Source organism: Bos indicus x Bos taurus, chromosome 27, assembly GCF_003369695.1.
Source record: "Bos indicus x Bos taurus breed Angus x Brahman F1 hybrid chromosome 27, Bos_hybrid_MaternalHap_v2.0, whole genome shotgun sequence".
Classification (NCBI taxonomy): Eukaryota; Metazoa; Chordata; class Mammalia; order Artiodactyla; family Bovidae; genus Bos; species Bos indicus x Bos taurus.
Genome location: NC_040102.1, coordinates 36,096,094 through 36,118,166, shown reverse-complemented (window position 1 = coordinate 36,118,166; position 22,073 = coordinate 36,096,094). Strand labels below are relative to the sequence as shown.

Genomic DNA, 22,073 nt, shown 5'->3' with positions numbered 1-22,073 from the left:
AGCTGGAGCGTCAGCTGCTGACTGAGGGAGTTCTGCTTTTGTGGACTGATGATTGGGCCTGAAAAATGTTTGCTTGTTTTTTTTTTCCCCCTAAAATTTAACTGTCAGACAAGTTTTGATCCTATTTGAAATGCCAAGGTAGCCAAGGGGCTATTTTATTTCACTGAAGTATAGTTGTTTACAACATTGTGTTAGCTTCGGGTATATACCAAAGTGATTCAGTTATACATGAGTGTGTGCTAAGTCGCTTCGGTCATGTCTGACTCTGTGACCCCATGGACTGTAGCCCACCAGGCTCCTCTGTCCCTGGGATTCTCCAGGTGAGAATACTGGAGTGGGTTGCCATGCCCTCCTTCAGTGGATCTTCCCGACCCAGGGATGGAACCTGAATCTCTTATATCTCCTGCTTTGGCTTGCAGGTTCTTTACCACTAGCACCACCCCGGGAACCCCTATATATTTACATATATTTTCAGATTCTTTTCCATTATAGGTTATTGCAAGATGTTGAATATAGCCCCTGTGCTGTACAGTAAACCCTAGCTGTTTATGTTATATGTATAGTCTTTTGTATCTGTTAATCCCACATTCCCAGTTTATCCCTCCCCAACTTCCTCTTTGGTTAACCATACATTTATTCTGTGTCTGTGAGCCTATTTGTTTTGAAAAGAGATTCATTTGTATTATTTTTTAGATTTCACTTATAAATGATATCATATACTTTTTCTCTCAGACTTATGATATACCCTAGAACTATTTTTTAGATAAATTACTGGCTTTATTTTATTATTATTTGGCCACACTGGAAGGGTTGTGTGATTTTAGTTCCCTGACCGGGGATTGAACCTGCACCCTCGGCAATGAAATCAAGGAGCCCCAGCAGCTGGACTGCCAGGGAATTCCCCCAAGGGGCTATTTTAATACTAACTCTTCTGTAGAGGAAATCTTACAGCCAGATGATTGATGGTATTTAGTTTTCCGATGACCTTCTTCCAAAATGCATTATTTTACTAAACATCCATCTAGCTCTACAAATGCTTAGGAGACCCGGGTGTTGCTGCTTTGCCGTTTCTGGTTGCTGCTGTGAAAATTAACCAGGGGGTTAAAGCTAGACCATCCCAGTTAAGTGGTGCCTGCGCCCGGCTAAGATGTGAATTTCAAGGTCGCTGCTGGTTTTATGAGAGCTTCCACACTTCATTCACACCCGAGGGTGGGGGGCTTGTTACCACCCTCTTTCTTTCCATCTGACTCGCTACAGAAACCCTGCTCTGGAGCCAGCCTGGCTCAGTCCTGAGCCTGGGTAGACACCCCTCCGGGGTCCCTCGGGTCTCCCCTTCCGGCCCTTTCGCTTCCCCTCGGGGGCAGGGGCCTCAGGACACACGGACCCTCTAACCCCACCCTCCCTGCCTCTCTGCTCTCCACAGAATGGGTTGAACGGCTTACATCTGGCCTCTAAAGAAGGCCACGTGAAGATGGTGGTTGAACTTCTGCACAAAGAGATTATCCTGGAAACCACAACCAAGGTACGTCTCTTGGGGAGCCAGAGCTCTCCCCTGAAATTCACGCGTCGCCCCAAACCTGCAGGCTGAAGAAACCGGTCCTTCATGACAGAAACCCAGTCCTGCTTCTGAACGTCTCTCCTTTCAGTTGCTTCCTAGGTCTATGAGCCCCTGAAGTCACTTGGAAAGCACAGGATCCCATTTCCACAAAATTCGGGGGGCCTTTATCCTCATCGCTAGACTATAAACCTAAAAACACAACCCCTCTCCCAGTGGCTTCACGCCGTCCCAGGCTGAGAGCACTGGAAGGTCCACAGGCAGGCGCCTCGTGTCCAAATCCTCGCTGAGGTGCTTCGTACTCTGTGACCTTAAGCGAGTGACTCAGCCAGTGAGAGGCCTTAGTATACGCATCTTTAAAATGGGGATTCTCATAGTCAGTTGCAGGATTGGTATGAAAGTTAAACATGGTACTGTATAGAAAATGTCTACATAGAAAGAAATAAGTATTGGTGACTATGTCATTTGTAAGGGCTTCGGAAGAATCCAGATCCCTCCCGTTCATTCTTCTCCAGCAGGTTCTTGATCATTTCGAGATCTTGCTCCTTGATCACTTCCAAACCCATCTGCTCTCTTTACTGGGTCCCTTGAACAGCGAACAGAGTTCTTTTTTACTCCGAGCATGGCTGGCATCACACCTCTCATAACAGGAGGCTTCTCCCCAAAGCAGTAGATTATAAACACCAGTGACTCAAGTCCAGAAACTACAACCATGAAATTGATGCATTGATACATGTTGCGAGTGCATTTATACATGTTGTGAAATCAGTTTCATTTCTTATGCATCTTATTTGTTTATTCAGCACCCTTCAGCCAGCGTTTAAAGACAAACAACATTAAATCAAACAATCACCTCTGTTTACCATGTCCTTTGTTACCTACGTCCTTCCTTTGTTACGTACATCCTGTGGGGTTTTTTTTCCCCTTGGCTGGTCCCCTCTGTGTCTTATTTTTCATTTGCTGTTTATTTAACGTGGCCTCGAGCACAGCGCTGATTTGTTTCACACAGCAAGCGTTTTGCTGCCTCGCGAGCTGAGAACAAGAAGAACAACATGTAGAGAACAGACATAATTTATGGTTATGAAGTGAGATACCAAAATATTATGAAAGTAGAATCGTCTCTGAGGTAGAAGTCTGTAATTTTCATGTCATTTCCCGAAGGTGAAGAGATCTCAGGGGTGAAATAGACTGACTTGCTCTTCCTGAGCGTGTACAGCGTATTTTATTTTCTAACCCCATGACAAACTGATTATTCACTGGAAGGACTGATGCTGAAGCTGGAGCTCCAGCACCTTGACCACCTGATGCAAAGAGCTGACCTATTGGAAAAGACCCTGAGGCTGGGATAGATTGAGGGCAGGAGAAGGGGACGACAGAGGATGAGGTGGTTGGATGGCGTCAGCGACTCGATGGACGTGAATTTGAGCAAGCTCTGGGAGATAGTGGAGGATAGCCAGGTGGGCGACTGTCCTTAGGGTTGCAAAGAGTCAGATATGGCTTCGCAACTGACAACAAATGACGGATACTGGCTGTTTCCACCCGCTTCCTCTGTGGGTGAAGGGTCTGCGGCTCTTTCTCTCCTGATGCTCTCGCCTACCTGGCTGCAAGCACAAGGCCGTCTGATAGGCTGTGGGGGACGGAGCGGCTGTGCTTTCTCTGGCATCCCCCCAGGAGCTGCAGAAACAGTACGCTCTAGCACGTTTTACGAGCTCCGAGTTTCCCCCTTTGATTGGTATTTTGCAAGCGAACACTTGGTGTGTCTTTGTTATTTATAGAGATGGTATAAGCCGGCGTGGTTTCTGAGGGCCCAACAGAGGGAGTTTAAAAAAAAAAAAAAAGAGTGAAGCTGAAACCGTGGGCAAAGCAAGAATCACAACAGATTGGGGAATTGTAATGGGTCTCGCAAGCAGGAGCAAGATTAAAAAAAGACACGACTGAAAAGCCAAAACCAATATAGATTCCTAAACTGTGCTTAGAAATTTTAAAAGTGTGAAGCAAATGTGTTCCCTGCCTCCCACCTCCACCTCCAGAGGCCAGCTGAGCATCCAGGCTGGTGGTGATCGAACATCGTTGACCGCCCCCCCTACCCCCACCCTCACTCAGCATCTACCACAGCCACCCACCCTGGCGTGAGCTCTGGGACTCCCTGGAAATGGAGAAACTGGGTCTTTGTGTATCCAAATATAGCTAAGTAATTTTTCCTGCTGCTTTGAGGGCATGTTCCTTCACGCCGAGGGAGGGGCAGAGAAAAACCCATCTCCCTGTGACTCTGAACCCAAGGCTGGGGAGCTTTCTCCTGAGCCTTGCAGCATGTGCAAGTGTGTGGATGGGGGGGGTCCCTTCCTCAACCTGGGCTGCCTTCAGCCCAGATCATGAAGATGTCACGGGCTGAGACCCACAGCTGGGCCCCGACAGCCCTCCCTGGCCAGCTTTCTCTACATGGGTTTATACAGTTGAGCCCTGCTGCAGTGGGTCAGGCAGGAAGGAGCAGATGGAAAGAAACATTTGATAACCCCTCCTGAGCTGGCCTGGTGCCTGGCACACACGTGCTCGGCCTGTGCAAATAATTGGATGGACACGGCGTGCCTCCTTCTAGGTGGGGAGGCCTGGAGGTCCCAGTCCTGATTCCTAGAGAAGGTTCTTGTGCCAGCACCCTGTTCCTCTCGGTACAGGGAATGAGTCAGACCCAGGTGCCAAGGCCTCTAAATGTAAGATCTTTGAACTTCTAAGAAAAATGATAAATTAGCATCTATATACTCATTTCTGGCTCTTGCTTTCTGATGGATATTTGAGAAAGAACCCTTTTGCTTATCCAAAAGGAGAAATCAGAAAGACAAGTTCAGGAGGTAACCAGGGGACACTCCTCCCTGAATCATGTCACACGGTAGAGACAAGAACCTGAGCCCTGAGGCTCTGGGGCAGCAGTGACCCGTGGGGGCCCCTCACCCCCCAGGCGCTTGGATTTGATGCTCAGACTCCCAGGGGAGGCACTTGGTTCCTAGTGACCGGTCAGTGGCCCCATCGCCAGGGCCGAATTTGAAATTCCAGTTCGGTGGGTTTCCCAAAATGCATTAGCAAGTGGATTAATTTAGTTAGAAACTAACTATAGTTAAAAACCATATGCCAAAAAAAGAAAAAGGGACTTCTCTGGTGGTCCGGTGGCTAAGTCTCTGTGTTCTCAATGCAGGGGGCCCAGGTTCGATCCCTGGCCAGGGAACTAGATCCCACATACTGCAACTAAGATGCAGCGCAGTCAAATAAAAATAATTATTAAAAAAAAAAACCATATGCCGCATCACCGACTCGATGATGTCATCATTGATGGACATGAGTGTGAGCAAGCTCCAGGAGTTGGTGTTGGACAGGGAAGCCTGGCGTGCTGCAGTCCATGGGGTCGCAGAGAGTTGGACATGGCTGAGCGACTGAACTGAGCTGATATGCCACCTGAACTAGAAAAAGTGAGGTCGTGAGAAATCTCTGCTCCTCACGTAGCAGAGGGCCAGATGGGTGCAGCTGTGGTCCTTATTTGATGGACGTTGTCAAGTGCCTGCGGCTCCTAGAGCAGGGGTGCCCTTGGAGTCACGTGGGCGAGAGGGACTTCACAGAGAAGCAGGGAGGAGCCAGGCAGGGAGGCGGCGTCCTGGAAACAAACGACGCCTACAGGACCCGAGCCTGTCCAGAAAGTGCAGTTACATACACCCAGGACGGAGCCAGACAAGAAACCCTGCCTGTCCCCCCACCTTCTCAGAACCTGGCTTCCTAGTCTCTGCTCTCAGTTCTCAGCTTTTAAAAAGTTTACTTTAACCAGTCCCTCCCATCAGGAAGCTTACACAAGCCTCAGTCTCCTCCATCACAGGGCAGACAGAAGAAGCAAGAAAGAATCACAGTCCCATAATGACTAAAACCAAACCACGTTACAGAAAGTTAATCAGTGTGAAAAAGCAGAAAGTTACACCCCGGGTTTTAGGGACGAGATAAAACCCCAGAGAAACAACTAAATGAAGTGGAGACAGGCAGCCTTCTGAAAAGCTGACTTTGAACAGCTGTGACCCTCACTTTCGTCTAGCGTTCCTTCTGAGAAAGGACTCTCTCTCCTCTCTTGCCTGCTGATCTCTGACTCACGGTATTTTATTATTCATATTTTTTGTTTGGATTTTCTGTTGCCAGATTTTATTTTGTTTATTCCCCCCCCCCGACACACACACACTAATTCCGTATTTTTTATTCTCTTCATATATGTTACATAGTCCGTTTTATTACCTTCCCCACCCCTTCACCTATGTCGACGGGCTTCCCCTGGTGGCTCAGCGTTAAAGAATCTGCCCGTAAGGCAGGAGATGTGGGTTCAATCCCTGGGTCGGGAAGATCCCCTGGAGGAGGGCATGGCAACCCACTCCAGTATTCTTGCCTGGGAAATCCCATGGACAGAGGAGCCTGGCAGGCTACAGTCCACGGGGTTGTAAAGAGTTGGACACAACTAGGCGACTAAACGGAGAAGGCAATGGCACCCCATTTCAGTACTCTTGCCTGGAAAATCCCATGGACGGGGGAGCCTGGTGGGCTGCAGTCCGTGGGGTCGCTAAGAGTCAGACACGACTGAGCAACTTCACTTTCACTTTTCTCTTCCATGCATTGGAGAAGGAAATGGCAACCCACTCCAGTGTTCTTGCCTGGAGAATCCCAGGGACGGCGGAGCCTGGTGGGCTGCCGTCTATGGGGTCGCACAGAGTCGGACACGACTGAAGCGACTTAGCATAGCATAGCATAGGCGACTAAACAGCAGCAACCCTCCCGCTTCTGCCTGGTGCTTCACCCCCCATCCCCTGCCCGCTCTGGTCCAGCCTCTGGTCGGTGGGTGTTACCGTCATGGCACAGGGTGCTGTCCCACGGGATCTGCAGCCTCCTTTGTCCCGGGCCTCATGGGGCTCCATGCCATCCTGCAGAGCCACAGCCTGCGAGTAGCTGGTCATCCAAGGAGCCGGCTTGCCCGGCAGTGCTTCAGCGGGTCTCCGCTGATGATGGGACCCTGAGCCTGCGTGCAGCCGATCAGCTGAGAAGGAGGCGCTCTTATTCCAGAGCATTGTTTTTTCAGGAAGACAGGAAGCATTTCCCTCCCCGGGCTTCCGGTGCCGCTCACGAGGTCTGGTGGGTCAGGCACAGGAGTGTATGCTGTGTGCCCCCTGGGGCCACAAAGGAAGCCTGCTGCCTGCCCGGGGCTGGCGCATGTTTCCCCCAGCTGCGGCAGGCCCCGGGAACCTCCTGTCCGCCCCTGTGTTGCAGAAGGGGAACACGGCGCTGCACATCGCGGCCCTGGCGGGTCAGGACGAGGTGGTCCGGGAGCTCGTCAACTATGGCGCCAACGTCAACGCCCAGTCGCAGGTGATGCTCGGGCCCCGGGGGCTGGTGGGGCTGCCCGTCCGCTTCACCCCGGGGAGCGGAGGGGGGTACACACACTGTGTGGCCAAGTCCGTGTGTATTCAGGCATCTCCAAACGCTTTCTTGCCTTTTCCTGCTTCAGTGGGCATTCTGAGCACGGTGGGCTGGGTCATTGTGGACCCCGTTCCTGGAGTTGAATAATATGTCTTGTTTAGCTGTGTCTCGTCTATGTATGGAGAGGCATTATGGCGGGGTGGGGGGGAGTGTGAAGAAGGGAGTGAAATTAGTGGGCCGTGTGTGTGCACAGAAGAGGCTGACCATTCTGGGAGGGGCAGAAGCAGACTTCTGGGGAGGGTCACCCCACCTGGAGGCCTTTTGCAGTAACCCCGCTTCGCCACTGCAAAGTGTCATGAGTTTTGACAGCTGGAGACACAGGTGGGAATGCTGCCCCCAGGGCTGGGTGGAAACAGGATATTGGAAGAGCCGTCCTTCAGTTTGGAGGATTTTGCACCGGTTTTAGCACCATCAGTCCATGGGGTTGCTAAGAGCCGGACAGGACTGAGCGACTTCACTTTCACTTTTCACTTTCATGCATTGGAGAAGGAAATGGTAACCCACTCCAGTGTTCTTGCCTGGAGAATCCCAGGGATGGGTGAGCCTGGTGGGCTGCCGTCTATGGGGTCGCACAGAGTCAGACACGACTAAAGCGACTTAGCAGCAGCAGTGACATGGCTGGATTCCAATGGCTTTTCCTCTTGGTTTACAGAAAGGCTTTACCCCCCTGTACATGGCAGCACAAGAGAATCACTTGGAGGTGGTTAAATTTTTGCTGGAAAACGGAGCTAATCAGAATGTAGCCACAGAAGTAAGTACCTTGGGGATGTGGCCTCATGGCTGAACATGTCTTGGGGGGAGGATAGGGTCACAGGGGCATGGGTTCCTGGGACATGGCTTGGGATGCATCCTCTGTCGTGATGAGCATCCAGGGCACTGTCAGACCCTGCAAGGAGCTGAGAGACAAAGTCACAGGTGTTGTGGGATGCCCAGACACGTACCAGAGAAATTACCGCAGGGGTGAATCTGTCACTCCCACTGTGACCAACACTGGAGGCTGGGCAGGGGTGGGGGGCATGTGTGCATGTGGGTGACAGGTGTGCCTCGGACCTTTATAAGAAGTATAAACATCTTGCTCTGAGCCCACAAACACCTTTGGACAAGTCACTTGACCCTGAGTTTTGTCACTGGTGAAATGATGGAATCGGAGTAGACGAAACCAAAGCTTCTCTTGACTCTTAGCATCAGACGACTCAATGATTAGATGGATGTTTTCATTCTGCTTCGCCAGTTCAAGGGGGCCCTGTGCCCCGGTACACACCGAGGAGCTTAATAGCAGTAGCTCAGAATTGAAACCTCGGTGCCTGCTGTGGTTTCCAGCGTTTGGTAGGTGTTCAGTAATCTTTGTGAAATGAATGAAGGCCTGATTGTCGGCCATCCGTCCAGGGCCCTGTCCTGACACGGGGTGATGACGTGAGAGGGAGGGAGGCAGAGAGACAGGGCAGTACAGCGGTCAGTAAAAGAGCTCGGAACAAGTCATAAAGGAAAAATTAAGTGCTATAGGAGAGTTATCGCACGTGCTGTGAGATGGCAGAGAATGAAAGTGGAGCCAAGGAAGGCATTAGGGAGGAGGCGGCGACTAAGCTGAGCTTGCAGGACGTGGAGGAGGGAGGCGCTCCCAGGCCGAGGGCAAGGGCCCTGAGCGCTGAAGCGCAGGTCCCGCCCTAAGGACGGAGCGGTCAGGTCGGTCAGCACACAGGAGTCTCTCCTCTGCCCCCCAGGACGGCTTCACCCCGCTGGCCGTGGCCCTGCAGCAGGGCCACGAGAACGTAGTGGCACACCTCATCAACTACGGCACGAAAGGCAAGGTGCGCCTGCCCGCCCTGCACATCGCAGCCCGCAACGACGACACGCGGACGGCCGCCGTGCTGCTGCAGAATGACCCCAACCCCGACGTGCTTTCCAAGGTGAGGCGCCCGGCGGGGCTGGGAGCACGCTGGGGCCCTGGTTGGGAGGCCTCGGGGGCCCCACGCATTCCCCGCTAGTTCCCTGGGACCAGCCCAGACCAGAGAAGCCCCAGTGTGCACCCCGAGCAAGCCGCGCCACGCCCGCCATTCGCAGCAGCCACACTAGCGCCACACTTTAAATCCCCCGGCAACGCGGAGAAACACGTGCTGGGTCATTCAGAGCAGCGTCCCGGAGAGACAGGAGGGGTGTCTGACCAGAGTAGGGCTTGGAATCCAGCGCCTGACCCCTGGTGGTGTTAGAATTGTATTCCAGCCCATTCCCCGGCCATCCCCTGGTAGAGGGAGGTGGGCGTCCCCACACGGAGAGGGGACCCTGGAGTGGCTCCTGGGGGCCTGGCCAGCCCGCCATCTGCCCACGCTGTTCGATGTTCACACCGTCTGTAAGTTTAGGCTGTAAATGTCTCCCTCCCTGAGGAGATGATGTATTTGCACCAAGTCAGTCATGCAGCACCCCCCGCCACCCCCCACCCCGAAGTCATGGGGTTCCATCTGGAAAACTCTACCTGGGTTATTACTCGTGGGGCAAGGTCAGGAACAGAATAATGGCAAGGGGCACACCAAAGGTCAGAGGTCTGCCTCGCCCACCCAGCTGAGTCATCGCAGCCCTGCAGCGGCTGAAACTGTCCCGAGGATTAAAGTCATAACCCCATAACGCTTCTCTCATTCATGAAAATCTCTTCAGAAGCAGCCGTTCAGAGGATTGGGCCCCATCTGAAGGGCTGGAGGTGACCCTGGTCTGTGGTTTGTCCATGTGAACCCAGAGACTGGGCGCCCCCTACAGGCAGCACCTCACTTTTGGATGTAACTTGCTGTGGGATGTCTGATGACCCCTTCGCTCCAAATCTGCCCACGTGTGGGGTCCTCTGGTCCTGCCAGCTTTTCGGAGCCTGGGCTGATCCTGGGTAGAAATGACAATGCACGCAGTACAATGCTGCTTGTGCTCTTTTGTGCCCCAGACGGGATTCACCCCCCTCCACATCGCAGCTCATTACGAGAACCTCAACGTAGCCCAGCTGCTCCTCAACCGCGGAGCCAGCGTCAACTTCACACCCCAGGTGAGGCTCTCAGGGGTGGGGGTGGGGGTGCCCACACACGTGCGGTGGCTGAGGGTCTAGAATCCAGTGCCCCCACCTCTCGTGGCACCGAGGACATCCTCGCATTGCAGGTGGGACAGCCTGGAGTCTGTTAAGGCTCCCAGCGGGTGGGTTTCTAAGAGATTGCAGCCAGCCCGTGTTGTTGACTCCCTGGGAGACCCAGCTCTGCTAGCTTGCGGGGATGAACCACGATGCTGGCCTGTCCTTAGAGGCTTGGAAATCTTTCTTAGCAAGAAGAGTCCTAGCAGTGGGCTCAGGCTGGCTGCCTGTCTTGGGGTAGGGGCACCGGGGTGGGGGCCGCGGGGCAGCTGCTCCTCCCCCCAGGAGGATGCATGTCCTGACAGTCTGTCCGTCCTTCCAGAACGGCATCACGCCGCTGCACATCGCCTCCCGCAGGGGGAACGTGATCATGGTGCGGCTCCTGCTGGACCGCGGGGCCCAAATAGAAACAAGGACCAAGGTGGGTGCCAGCAAGCTGCACACCGAGGCCAGGGGAGGGCGTGCTACCTGCCAGGGCCCCACTCCGGGAGGTGGGCTCTCCGTGGCCAGCTGGGGGGAGGGCGTCCAGCCTCTAGAGCAGCCCGCAGGGGCAGCTGGAGACCAGACAGCTCCATCGAGCTAATCCTTAAGGACTCGATGTGCCCCTCCGGCTGGGATGATGCTCTCTCCAGCAGCCTCTGATGGGCGCCTCTGGGGCTTTCTCTTTTTGACTGTCTTTTAAAGGATGAATTGACACCTCTCCACTGTGCAGCTCGGAATGGGCACCTGCGAATCTCAGAGATCCTGCTGGACCACGGGGCACCCATCCAAGCCAAAACCAAGGTGTGGGCTTCCTTTCTGCGAAGAGCATCTTTTAGGCATGGGCTGCAGGTCAGGCCGACCCGGAGTAGAATCCCGTTTCTGAGAAACAGACAGGCTACTACCGCTAACCTCGCCACTGTATGCAATGTTGGCCCCAGTGCCTGGCACATGGGAGGCACTCAGCTCTATTATCTAGATCAAGGTTGGCTAACTTTCTCTCTGAAGAGCCAGATATTAAATACTTCTAGGCTTTGCAGGCCATGGTCAAGGTCACAATGATTCAAGTCCGTCACTGGAGTGGGAAAGCAGCCCTGGCTAATGTGTAAACAAGCCGCCCTGTTCTAATAAAACTTTACTGACAAGCACAGGCAGTGGGCCAGCTTTGAGCCTCAGGCTGTCATTTGTCTGTTCAGCTCTAGATCTGGCCTCGTCTCTTTTACCCGAGCTCCAGAAAAGACAGAAACTGAGCGCTCAGGGAGTCTTCAGAGCCTGGGGTGGACTGGATGATGTTAAAAAGAAACCAAATAGTTGTTCTCAAAGTCCTTTCAGGGTTAGAAGGCCCTCAGTTCCAATATGAGGTCTTAATCTTCCTGGGTGGGGCTAAAGCTGTCAGGCTGCCCCAGTGCTGTGTACACCACCTCCAGGCCTGGAGGATTTGGCCGAGTGGGAAGGGGAAGGTTTGCTATCCGAGACCAGCAGGAGTGTGGAGGCCAGAACAAACCAGGCTCACTCAAGAGCCATGTGGAGGCACTGCAGCTAGGGAGGAGACGGGAAGTGAGGTTGGACTCGGTGCCCTGAATGTCCGTGTTCATTTCCTTTGCAATTGCTTGCTTTCCCTCTTCACCAGAATGGCCTGTCCCCGATCCATATGGCGGCTCAGGGAGACCACCTCGACTGTGTCCGACTCCTATTGCAATACAACGCAGAGATTGATGACATCACCCTGGATCATCTGACCCCTCTCCACGTGGCCGCCCACTGCGGCCACCACAGGGTGGCCAAGGTGCTTCTGGATAAAGGGGCCAAACCCAACTCCAGAGCCCTGGTGAGTGGGAGGCTGGCGAGCAGGGGCCAGAGAAGTGAGGGCCAGAACTGCAGGGCTGAGTCTCCACCCTGGAGACTCCGGGCAGGCGGAGGGCTGGGGTCCCAAGGCCAGGGGCCAGGCAGCCATGACCTCCCTGCCTGCCATGTTCCTGCACCTCATGACCGAGCCCCCATAACAGGCCAAGGGGCACACACAGTGCTTGTGGGGCTTGAGCAGAGGGGAGCTCAAGCCTAAAGCAAATTCCCTGCTGGGATCGTGGCTCCTCTTCCCTTGCCCCAGGCCGAGAGCTCCCTGGGAAGTTCCTGGAGGGGCCGGAGCGCTGCACAGAGCCTGCCCATGGCCCTCATCCCCTCTCTGCCCCTTCCCAGAGGAGGAGAATCTAGAAGACAGGACAGCTTCCAGGGCCACAAGGATGGCTCATCCACTCTTGATTCATTCATTCAGAAAGCTTCCCCTGAGCTCTCCCTCCAGCCGGGCATTGTCTGGAGCAGTCAGGGTTTTTTGACTTCAGCCCTACTGACGTTGGGGACCCGATATTCTTAGCTGTAGCCCACATAACACTGGGCTTCCCCAGTGACTCAGTGATAAAGAATCTGCCTGCAAAGTAGGAGAGGCAGGAGCCGTGGATTTAATCCCTTGGTCAGGAAGATCCCCTGGAGGAGGGCATGGCAACCCACTCCAGTAATCTTGCCTGGAGAATCCCATGGACAGAGGGGCCTCGTGGGCTACAGTCCATGGAGTTGCAAAGAGTCAGACACGACTGAAGCAACTGAGCACGAACAGGATTCTTTGTTGTGTGGAGACTGGCCCGTGAATGGTAGGCTATTTAGCAGCATCCCGTCTCCAGCCGCTAGGCACTGACAGCACTCCTCCCCTAGTGATGACAATCAAAAATATCTCTCGGTTCAGTTAAGTTCAACTGCTCAATCATGTCCGACTCTTTGTGACCCCATGAACCGCAGCACACCAGGCCTCCCTGTCCATCACCAACTCCCAGAGTCCACCCAAACCCATGTCCATCGAGTCGATGATGCCATCCAACCATCTCATCCTCTGTCGTCCCCTTCTCCTCCTGCCCCCAATCCCTCCCAGCATCAGGGTCTTTTCCAGTGAGTCAACTCTTCACATCAGGTGGTCAAAGTATTGGAATTTCAGCTTTAGCATCGGTCCTCCCAAAGAACACCCTGGACTGATCTCCTTTAGGATGGACTGGTTGGATCTCCTTGCAGTCCAAGGGACTCTCAAGAGTCCTCTCCAACACCTAGATATTCACAAATATTCCTGTGGTTGGGAATGGTTGAGACAAACTCCCCTCCCCCAACCTTATCCATGAATGGATAGGGGTGGATAACCTTGAGAACTGCTAAAGCACTGAAAAAATAAGCAGAGAGACAAAGCCAAGGAAACAGAAATCCCTCCCCTTGCGGAGTTTATATCCTAGTATTTCCTGCTCACATAGTAAAGAGTCTGCCTGCAGTGCAGGAGATCTGGATTCGATCCCCGGGTCGGGAAGATCCCCTGGAGCAGGGCATGGCAACCCACTCCAGTATTCTTGCCTGGAGAATCCCATGGACAGAGGAGCCTGGCGGGTTATAATCCATGGGGTCGCAAAGAATCGACATGACTGAGCAACTAACACACGTAACATGTTACAGTAAGGATGAGGTACAGGAATCATTTGACCAAAAGCTGATCAGCGGTTCCAGGGACGAGGGAATGTGATGTGCTTCACAGAAGTTCTCTTCATTGTAAATTTCCCCTTAGTTCAGTTCAGTTCAGTCACTCAGTCATGTCCGACTCTTTGCGACCCCATGAATCGCAGCACGCCAGGCCTCCCTGTCCATCAGCAACTCCCGGAGTTCACTCAGACTCATGTCCATCGAGTCAGTGATGCCATCCAGCCATCTCATCCTCTGTCGTCCCCTTCTCCTCCTGCCCCCAGTCCCTCCCAGCATCAGAGTCTTTTCCAATGAGTCAGCTCTTCGCATGAGGTGGCCAAAGTACTGGAGTTTCAACTTTAGCATCATTCCTTCCAAAGAAATCCCAGGGCTGATCTCCTTCAGAATGGACTGGTTGGATCTCCTTGCAGTCCAAGGGACTCTCAAGAGTCTTCTCCAACACCACAGTTCAAAAGCATCAATTCTTCGGCTCTCAGCCTTCTTCACAGTCCAACTCTCACATCCACACATGACCACAGGAAAAATCATAGCCTTGACTAGACGGACCTTTGTTGGCAAAGTAATGTCTCTGCTTTTCAATATGCTATCTAGGTTGGTCATAACTTTCCTTCCGAAGAGTAAGGAAACTTTAAACAGCAGGCTCTTTCAGTGCATCCAAAAACACGACCAAATTAAAAAAAAAAAAAGCTGTGCAGACAACATGTTCAGGACCATGCCCGGTGCATGGGGCACACCGCCTGCCTCTTCCGGTTTGTGGGAACCACTGATGGGCTGGGCCCGAGGCCGCCTTCTTATCAGCGAGGTGGTCGGGGTGTTCCCTGGGCTCGCGGGTAAGCCCCTGCTCATCCGTCTCCCTTTGTGTGGGGCTGCAGAATGGCTTTACCCCCTTGCACATCGCCTGTAAGAAGAACCACATCCGTGTCATGGAGCTGCTGCTGAAGATGGGGGCCTCCATCGACGCGGTCACAGAGGTAAGGGGAACCCCGTGGGCGAGCCAAGAGTCCCCGAGGGTCTTCTTCTAATAGCCATCTTCAGAGGTGTCCTTTGTGGCTGCGTCTGTGTGTGCCCTTGTCCACACGTGTACTAGTCTAGAACTCTAAAAGAATGAATCAGGGATGGATAAGACCCAGAGCTTGTGTCAGAGCTCAGGGAGCTGTCCAAGGTCAGATGCAATATTCTGAGTTGTGAATATTTGTGGAATCACCCTGCAATGGGATTTCCCCCATCCCCCACCCCATTTCCTGGAAGCAGACCCATTTCCTTGAACTCTCTTTCTTGGGAAAACTGTTCCAAAACACCTAGAGGCAGGAAAGCCTAAGCTCCCTCTGGCTGTGTCTCTGGAGGAACAGGGAGGGCTCCTGTCTCACTCCCTTCTGGTCTGTTCCAGTCTGGCCTGACGCCTCTCCACGTGGCCTCCTTCATGGGGCACCTGCCCATCGTGAAGAGCCTGCTGCAGCGGGAAGCATCGCCCAACGTCTCCAACGTGGTGAGTCCGTGGGCAGAGCCCGCCCTTGCTGGGGACCGAGGGCTCAGAGGAGCCCAAGCTCTCCTCTCCTGGACAGAGGCAGAAATCTCAGAATAGCAGGGACTTCTGACCTGGGGAGAATGTCTGTATCTCAGTGAAACTTGTTACATGTCTGTAAGTCTTGGGATTTTATTTTAGACAATAATTTGGAAACTTCTGTGTTATTCTGGGAATATATGTGCATTATAAACATTCCTTTGCTCTGGGGCTTACTTTTAAGTGTATCTTGTGTGCACATACACACACACACAGTCACACACACAGACACCCACACCCCAGGCTAAAGGCTGATGTTGCTTGCTGGGGCAACTCCACCTCTTGGGTGAAAAGCCCCCAAACTGGCACCATGGACCTCTGTGTGTGCCCTATTAGAAACCCGGCGCAAGCTAACACTTCTCTAATTTTGTTGTTTTCCAGAAAGTGGAGACCCCGCTACATATGGCAGCCAGAGCAGGGCACACGGAAGTGGCCAAATATTTGCTCCAGAACAAAGCCAAAGTCAACGCCAAGGCCAAGGTGGGTTCAGGAGGCAGCAGCGGTCCTGGACATGAGCCTTAAAGTGCAGGAGGAGCTCCGAGGCCGGGCTGCAGGGCTCATGGGGCCGAGATTCCCTGCCCCGCCCACATGGTTGCACCCAACGCTCAGGTCCTGTTTTGCAGGGCTTCTGAGAGGGCCAGACATGTGCTGGCATCAGAGCTGTTTCTTTAGGAAAACAAAAGGCCAGTGAGCAGTGTTTTGGAGCTGAAAGGATGCATGGTGGTTACAGTCATAGTATCAGAAGAGAAGTCACTTTTTCAAGGAAGTGTTGCTGGTGAAAATCAGGAATTACTTAATCTGAAAACAAAAGACTCCCCCTGGTGGTAACAGACGTCTCGGAGGGACTGAGTGAGCCAAGGGGAGGAATTGCTGCTGACCATCAGACGTCCCTCCTGCACAGGCCACAGAGGTGCTGTTGAGTGTCAGGACTGCGGTCTGGGTTTGGACCGTGTGACAGAACCCCCACCCCTGGGCCCAATAACAGAGATCTGGCCCACCGACTGCTTCTGTTTCAGGGGGAAACGGGGAGCGGCGGCGGACAGGGGATGAAAAGTCATCTTGCCCTTTCCAGTTCTGACCCTCCATCACCCTTGGCATAGAGAAAACCAGGGAAGCCTTCAGGCAGAAAGACAAGCAGACACTCAGACAGGACAGACACCCTGGTTTAATTGCCCTTTGCTTTAGTGCACTTTGCAAATCATGTGTTTTTTACTGGTTGAAGGTTTGTGGCAACCCAGGTTGTCAAGCAGTTAGCATTTTTCTAGCAATGAAGTATTTTTCAATTAAAAAAAATATATATATTTGGACATAATGCCACTGCACACATAACAGAGAATAATATCATATAAAAATAATTTTATAAGCACTGGGAAACCAAAAAAAATCTGTGATTCGCTTTACTGTGATACCCATTTTATTGCCGTGGTCTGGGGCCAAACCCACAATGTCTCTGAGGTCTGCCTGTGAGAAAAACCACAATGGATCAGTTCAGTTCCGCTCAGTCGCTCAGTCCCCTCTGACTCTTTGTGACCCCATGGACTGCAGCACACCAGGCTTCCCTGTCCATCACCACCTCCTGGAGCTGACTCAAACTCATGTCCATCAAGTTGGTGATGCCATCCAACCATCTCATCCTCTGTCGTCCCCTTCTCCCACCTTCAATCTTTCCCAGCATCAGGGTCTTTTCCAATGGTTTCCACTTCAGCGCCACTCCTTCCAGTGAATATTCAGGACTGATTTCCTTTAGGATGGACTGGGTTGGATCTCCTTGCTGTCCAAGGGACTCTCAAGAATCTTCTCCAACACCACAGTAAAAGCATCAATTCTTTGGTGCTCAGCTTTCTTTATGGTCCAACTCTCACATCCATACATGACTACTGGAAAAACCATAGTTTTGACTAGATGGACCTTTGTTGGTAAAGTAATGTCTCTGCTTTTTAATATGCTGTCTAGGTTGGTCATAACTTTTCTTCCAAGAAGCAAGCATCATTTAATTTCATGGTTGCAGTCACCATCTACAGTGATTTTGGAGCCCCCCAAAATAAAGTCTCCCACTGTTTCCCCATCTATTTGCCATGAAGTGATGGGACCAGATGCCATGATCTTAGTTTTCTGAAAGTTAAAGTTTTAAGCCAACTTTTTCACTCTCCTCTTTCACTTTCATCAAGAGGCTTTTTAGTTCCTCTTTGCTTTCTGCCATAAGGGTGGTGTCATCTGCATATCTGAGATTATTGATATTTCTCCTGGCAGTCTTGATTCCACCATTCTCGGTGTGAGACTTCTTGTATATGCAGTCTGCTTGATCCTAACCACAGCCCTATGAGGTCAATACCATTATTCCCATTTTACAGATGGGAAGGCTAAGTCTTTAGGCAAATTAGGAATAAGAACTCACTTGAAATGTTGTTATAGGACTAAATGAGAGTTAAAAGGATTAAATGAGAAAGAACATACTGGTTTCTGTAACTTGGAGCCTTGAATCTCAGCTCTTCCTCTTACTAGCTGTGTGGCTTTGAGAAAGTCACTTAACTTCTCTGGGCCTCACCTGCCTGCTGTGTAAAATGAAGAGTTGGGTTAAGTAACCTTAGCATCCTGTTCTTTGTTTTCGCTCTGGGTTCCAGGATGACCAGACCCCACTTCACTGTGCAGCTCGCATTGGCCACACAAACATGGTGAAGCTCCTGCTAGAAAATAATGCCAACCCCAACCTGGCCACCACTGCCGGGCACACCCCTCTGCACATCGCGGCCCGAGAGGGCCACGTGGAGACGGCGCTGGCCCTTCTGGAAAAGGAGGCGTCCCAGACGTGCATGACGAAGGTATGGCCTTGCTCCTCCTGTGGTCCAGAAGCAGCAGGCTGGTCTCCGCTGGGTCCCAGGCTGGGGAGGGCCGTCCCGCCCCTGTGTTGCCTTGAACTGTAGTTTCTCATCCACCCACCCAGCCTTCATCCGTTCATCATGGAATGTCTCAGGGTCTGCCCTGAACAATCCAGGTGGGTTCTGGAATGAGAGAAGGATGACGGTCCAGCCCCGGCCTTCAGCTCACTGGCTGTCAAATAACAGCACAAGCAGTCTGACTCCGTCACAAGAGGACTGGTTGCCAGTCCGGGGTGTCTAAGAGGGACCGCCCATTCCGTGCCTTTTCCTGCATCTCTGTGCCAGCCGGGGTGGGCGCCTCCTTGGCCGCATGCAGACCCTTTCCCTGGGGAGGACAGCGGAGGCTCCCAGGCTTCTGAGAGCCAGTGTTTCTCCTCAGAAAGGATTTACCCCTCTCCACGTGGCAGCCAAGTACGGGAAGGTGCGCATGGCAGAGCTGCTGCTGGAGCACGATGCACACCCTAACGCCGCCGGGAAGGTGAGCTTGACCTCGCGTTCCATCCGGGGTCAGATTGGAGCCAGGATGGAGGCGCAGCTTCCCACGGGTGGTGGCATCTCTACCTTGTGAATGGGTGGCCACGCGGGGAGAGTGGCCTCTGGGGGCACTGATCTTCCTGATGATGCCGCGCCCTTCTAGAAAGACCTGGTGGCCACTCTGAGCCAGAGTGATGAGGGCACTGCCCCGTCGGCCGCAGGACTGAGGAGGTGACCCTCCAGGAGTGAGGTGACTCCCAGGAGTGAGGAGGTGGCTCCCAGGAGTGAGATGACCCCCAGGAGTGAGGAGGTGACCCCCCAGGAGTGAGGTGACCCTCCAGGACTGAGGAGGTGGCCCCCAGGAGTGAGGTGACCCCCAGGAGTGAGGAGGTGACCCCCCAGGAGAGAGGTGACCCTCCAGGACTGAGGAGGTGGCCCCCAGGAGTGAGGTGGTGACCCCCAGGAGTGAGGAGGTGACCCTCTCAGGAGTGAGGAGGTGGCCCCCAGGACTGAGGGGGTGACCCCCCAGGAGTGAGGAGGTGACCCTCTCAGGAGTGAGGAGGTGGCCCCCAGGACTGAGGGGGTGACCCCCTAGGACTGAAGAGGTGACCCTCTCAGGACTGAGGAAGTGACCCCCAGGACTGAGGAGGTGACCCCCAGGACTGAGAAGGTGACCCACTCAGGAGTGAGGAGGTGGCCCCCAGGAGTGAGGAAGTGGCCCCCAGAACTGAGGAGGTGACCCCCCCCAGCACTGAGGCGGCGACCCCCAGGACTGAGGGGGTGACCCCCCAGGGGTGAGGAGGTGACCCCCCAGGACCGAGGAGGTGGCCCCCAGGACTGGGAAGGTGACCCTCAGGAGTGAGGACATGACCCCCTAGGACTGAGGGGTGACTCCCAGGACTGAGGGGGTGGCCCAGGTTCCACTGGCTGTGTTCTCCAGTGGCCGGGCTCTGACATGGCTCTTCCGTGGATTTCCTGGGTAGCAGAAGTAACACGGACCCCTAGGCCTGGCTCCTGGGGCCTGGCCAGGGGGCCGCCCCATGAGTGAAGGCTGTCCCCGTCCCCCCACAGAGCGGCCTGACCCCCCTGCATGTGGCCGTGCACCACAACCACCTGGACGTCGTCCGGCTGCTGCTGCCCCGGGGCGGATCCCCGCACAGCCCCGCCTTGGTAAGCCTCCCGGTCGGTGCCCACCCCAGCCCCACCCCGGCCCCACCCCCTGGGACCCTGCTCTCACCCCCCAACCCCGGGGTGGGCTGTGGCTGCTGCTGCCACGGGGCGGCTCCCTACACAGCCCTGCCTGGGTAAGCCTCCCTGCTGGTGCCTGCCCCGGCCCCACCCTGGGACCCTGCTCTCAGCCCCCCACCCCCACCCCAGGGTGGGCTGTGGCTGCTGCTGGGGGACCAGGAGCGGGGCAGGAGGCAGGAGCACTTCCCACCACAGGCCACCTCCCAGAGGGGGGACTCGTTCACCCAACAGATGTGTCCTCAAGCCTGATGTCAGATGTCAGCATGTACAGCGTGCTGTTGATGCTGGGACAGGGTCCCCCCTGGAGAACATTCCGGGTGGGGGGTGATCTTGTGGTCTTGATGCTCGGACAGGGGACAGACACACTTGGAGAATATTTGGGGCGGGGGTTAAACTTGCCAGAACCTGGAAGTGCAGAACCTGTTTTAAAGGCGGGTAGTCTCCCCCAGCTCTGTTTTCCTCCTGAGTTCAGGCTCTGAAGCGGTCCTCCTTCTGTCCATACATTACACAGGGATGCATGGCCACTGGCCGGCCTCATGCCAGCCCCTGAGATGCTCAGAGTCGCAGGTCCATCACCCCCGAGTGACCCTGAGTGTAGGCAGCAGGTGGGGCTTATGTTAGAGAGGACTGCAGGGGGCAGAACAAGGTACAGAGATGAAGCTGGACACCAGCATCACTGGGGGGCAGGCTGCCCTGCTGCGGGATGAGATGAGAGGGTGGCAAGATCTGCAAGGGCAGAGGGGCCTTGGGGTTGGTGGCCGTGCAGAGGAGGGTGAGGACAGGGAGCAGGGCTTGAGGGCTAAGGACGCACGTGGTCTCTCCGCTCACAGTTAGATGGACAGTCGAGACTCAGAAGAAAGGAAAGTGAGAGTGAGGATAATTTATGGATTTTGGGGGCGGGGAGCGAACCCCCGTGCTCAACCCTTCAGCAGGAGGGGTCTCAGGTGGGTCAGAGTATGATTCCAGCCCACCCCTGCGGACCCCCGTGGGGACGCAACCTGGTCGGGGAAGATCGTGCCAGCCTTCAGATTGCCCTCCCCACTCGGATCGGATGCTCGTCTGAAATGTACAGCATCACCTTCCTGCAGACACAGCACACAGTCTCTCCCAGACACCCTGTCTCCTTGGGCTCCAGTCTCCCCCCACCCCGAGCTCTTGTAGCAGAGCCCACATCGCTGCGCAGACAGCACGCGGCCCCACGGGGGACGTGACTTACTCCTGCCTCTAAAAATAAAACTGCTGGACTCCCCTCCTCCTCGCACCCCCCCCTTATATAAAAGAAATCGGAGCCAGCCCCATGGTATTTAAAGAGAGCTTTATCCACACATAAACCCTGTACAGATGGGTTTTGTTTCCATGGCAAAAAATAGTTTCCAAAGTAGTCTGGCAATTTTGTAGAATTTCACATGCAAATCTCTCTGCACCCAAACCAAACCCTTCCCTTTCTAATTTCAATGCTGATGTTGTTTTAACGTTGAGGCAGCTCTCTCTCCAGCGTGTGCATTCCTTTGTACGTGCTCACTGCTTGGGGAAAGAGGAGCCTTTTACGGCTCCCGTCATCTCTCCCTGACTCGCCTGCCCCTTCTCTCATCACCTAGAGAAGGTCATTCATTGCCTGTAGTCCTGGCTTGGAGGGAGCTCCAAGGGGCTGGCCCCTGATTTGAGACAGATGGTTGCTCTTGTATCTTGGTTTTAACCGGGGGTCACCTGGCAGCCTGAGCTCCAGGGCAAGCTTGCCTGTTGCCAGGACAGGATGCTGTTCTTGCCAGCAGACATCTTCTACTGTCTGCCCTAGTGGCCTGGACTCCTGATTATACCAACAAGAATAATTGCTGGAGTTCCTGTCCTCTTCACGGTGGAAGTCCTTGATCCTTGTTTCCATGCAGGGAATGGAATGCAGGTTGCAGCGATGCACCCTGGGTGAGCATCAGCCTCACCACACTGCATCCTGACCCAGGAGCTTTTCAGAATGCAGAATCTGGGGCCCACCTAGTCAGAATCTGCACTTTAACAAGATCCCACGTGATTTCATACACACTCGAGTCTGAAAAGCAGGGCTCCGGCTAAAAGCACTTGCATTCTGAAGCCAGAAGATTGTCTGATGCTCAGAGAGAAGGCTCTCCATGTGGGCCTGACTCCAGATCTCAGGCCTGATCCACCGAACCCCGCCTCTCTCCTTGGCACCCTCTTAATACAGTACGAAACTCATTTTGTTTAATTAATTTTACTACAATCGAAATGCCAATCTTGTCAGGGGAACACAGCCTCCAAAGGATTTAATGT

At 53.7% G+C, this 22,073-nt stretch overlaps 1 protein-coding gene and 1 long non-coding RNA gene across 12 annotated transcripts in view; one reads left to right on the top strand and one right to left on the bottom strand.

The window, feature by feature from the left end:
- ANK1 (ankyrin 1) overlaps nucleotides 1-22,073 on the top strand; it is a 241,341-nt gene that overhangs the window by 158,429 nt on the left and 60,839 nt on the right. For all 11 annotated transcript variants that reach the window (XM_027530143.1, XM_027530138.1, XM_027530140.1 and 8 more), the window contains exons 3-16: nucleotides 1,424-1,522; nucleotides 6,836-6,934; nucleotides 7,698-7,796; nucleotides 8,767-8,952; nucleotides 9,969-10,067; nucleotides 10,468-10,566; nucleotides 10,830-10,928; nucleotides 11,755-11,952; nucleotides 14,504-14,602; nucleotides 15,019-15,117; nucleotides 15,574-15,672; nucleotides 17,814-18,011; nucleotides 18,448-18,546; nucleotides 19,614-19,712. In XM_027530143.1, the coding sequence (XP_027385944.1) occupies nucleotides 1,424-1,522; nucleotides 6,836-6,934; nucleotides 7,698-7,796; nucleotides 8,767-8,952; nucleotides 9,969-10,067; nucleotides 10,468-10,566; nucleotides 10,830-10,928; nucleotides 11,755-11,952; nucleotides 14,504-14,602; nucleotides 15,019-15,117; nucleotides 15,574-15,672; nucleotides 17,814-18,011; nucleotides 18,448-18,546; nucleotides 19,614-19,712 (1,671 nt within the window). The remainder of the gene's footprint in view (nucleotides 1-1,423; nucleotides 1,523-6,835; nucleotides 6,935-7,697; nucleotides 7,797-8,766; nucleotides 8,953-9,968; nucleotides 10,068-10,467; nucleotides 10,567-10,829; nucleotides 10,929-11,754; nucleotides 11,953-14,503; nucleotides 14,603-15,018; nucleotides 15,118-15,573; nucleotides 15,673-17,813; nucleotides 18,012-18,447; nucleotides 18,547-19,613; nucleotides 19,713-22,073) is intronic.
- LOC113885033 lies at nucleotides 2,325-6,829 on the bottom strand. The gene is made up of 2 exons (XR_003509108.1): nucleotides 6,418-6,829; nucleotides 2,325-2,587 (listed from the first exon to the last, which is right to left on the bottom strand). It is a non-coding gene; the product is annotated as an uncharacterized LOC113885033 (long non-coding RNA).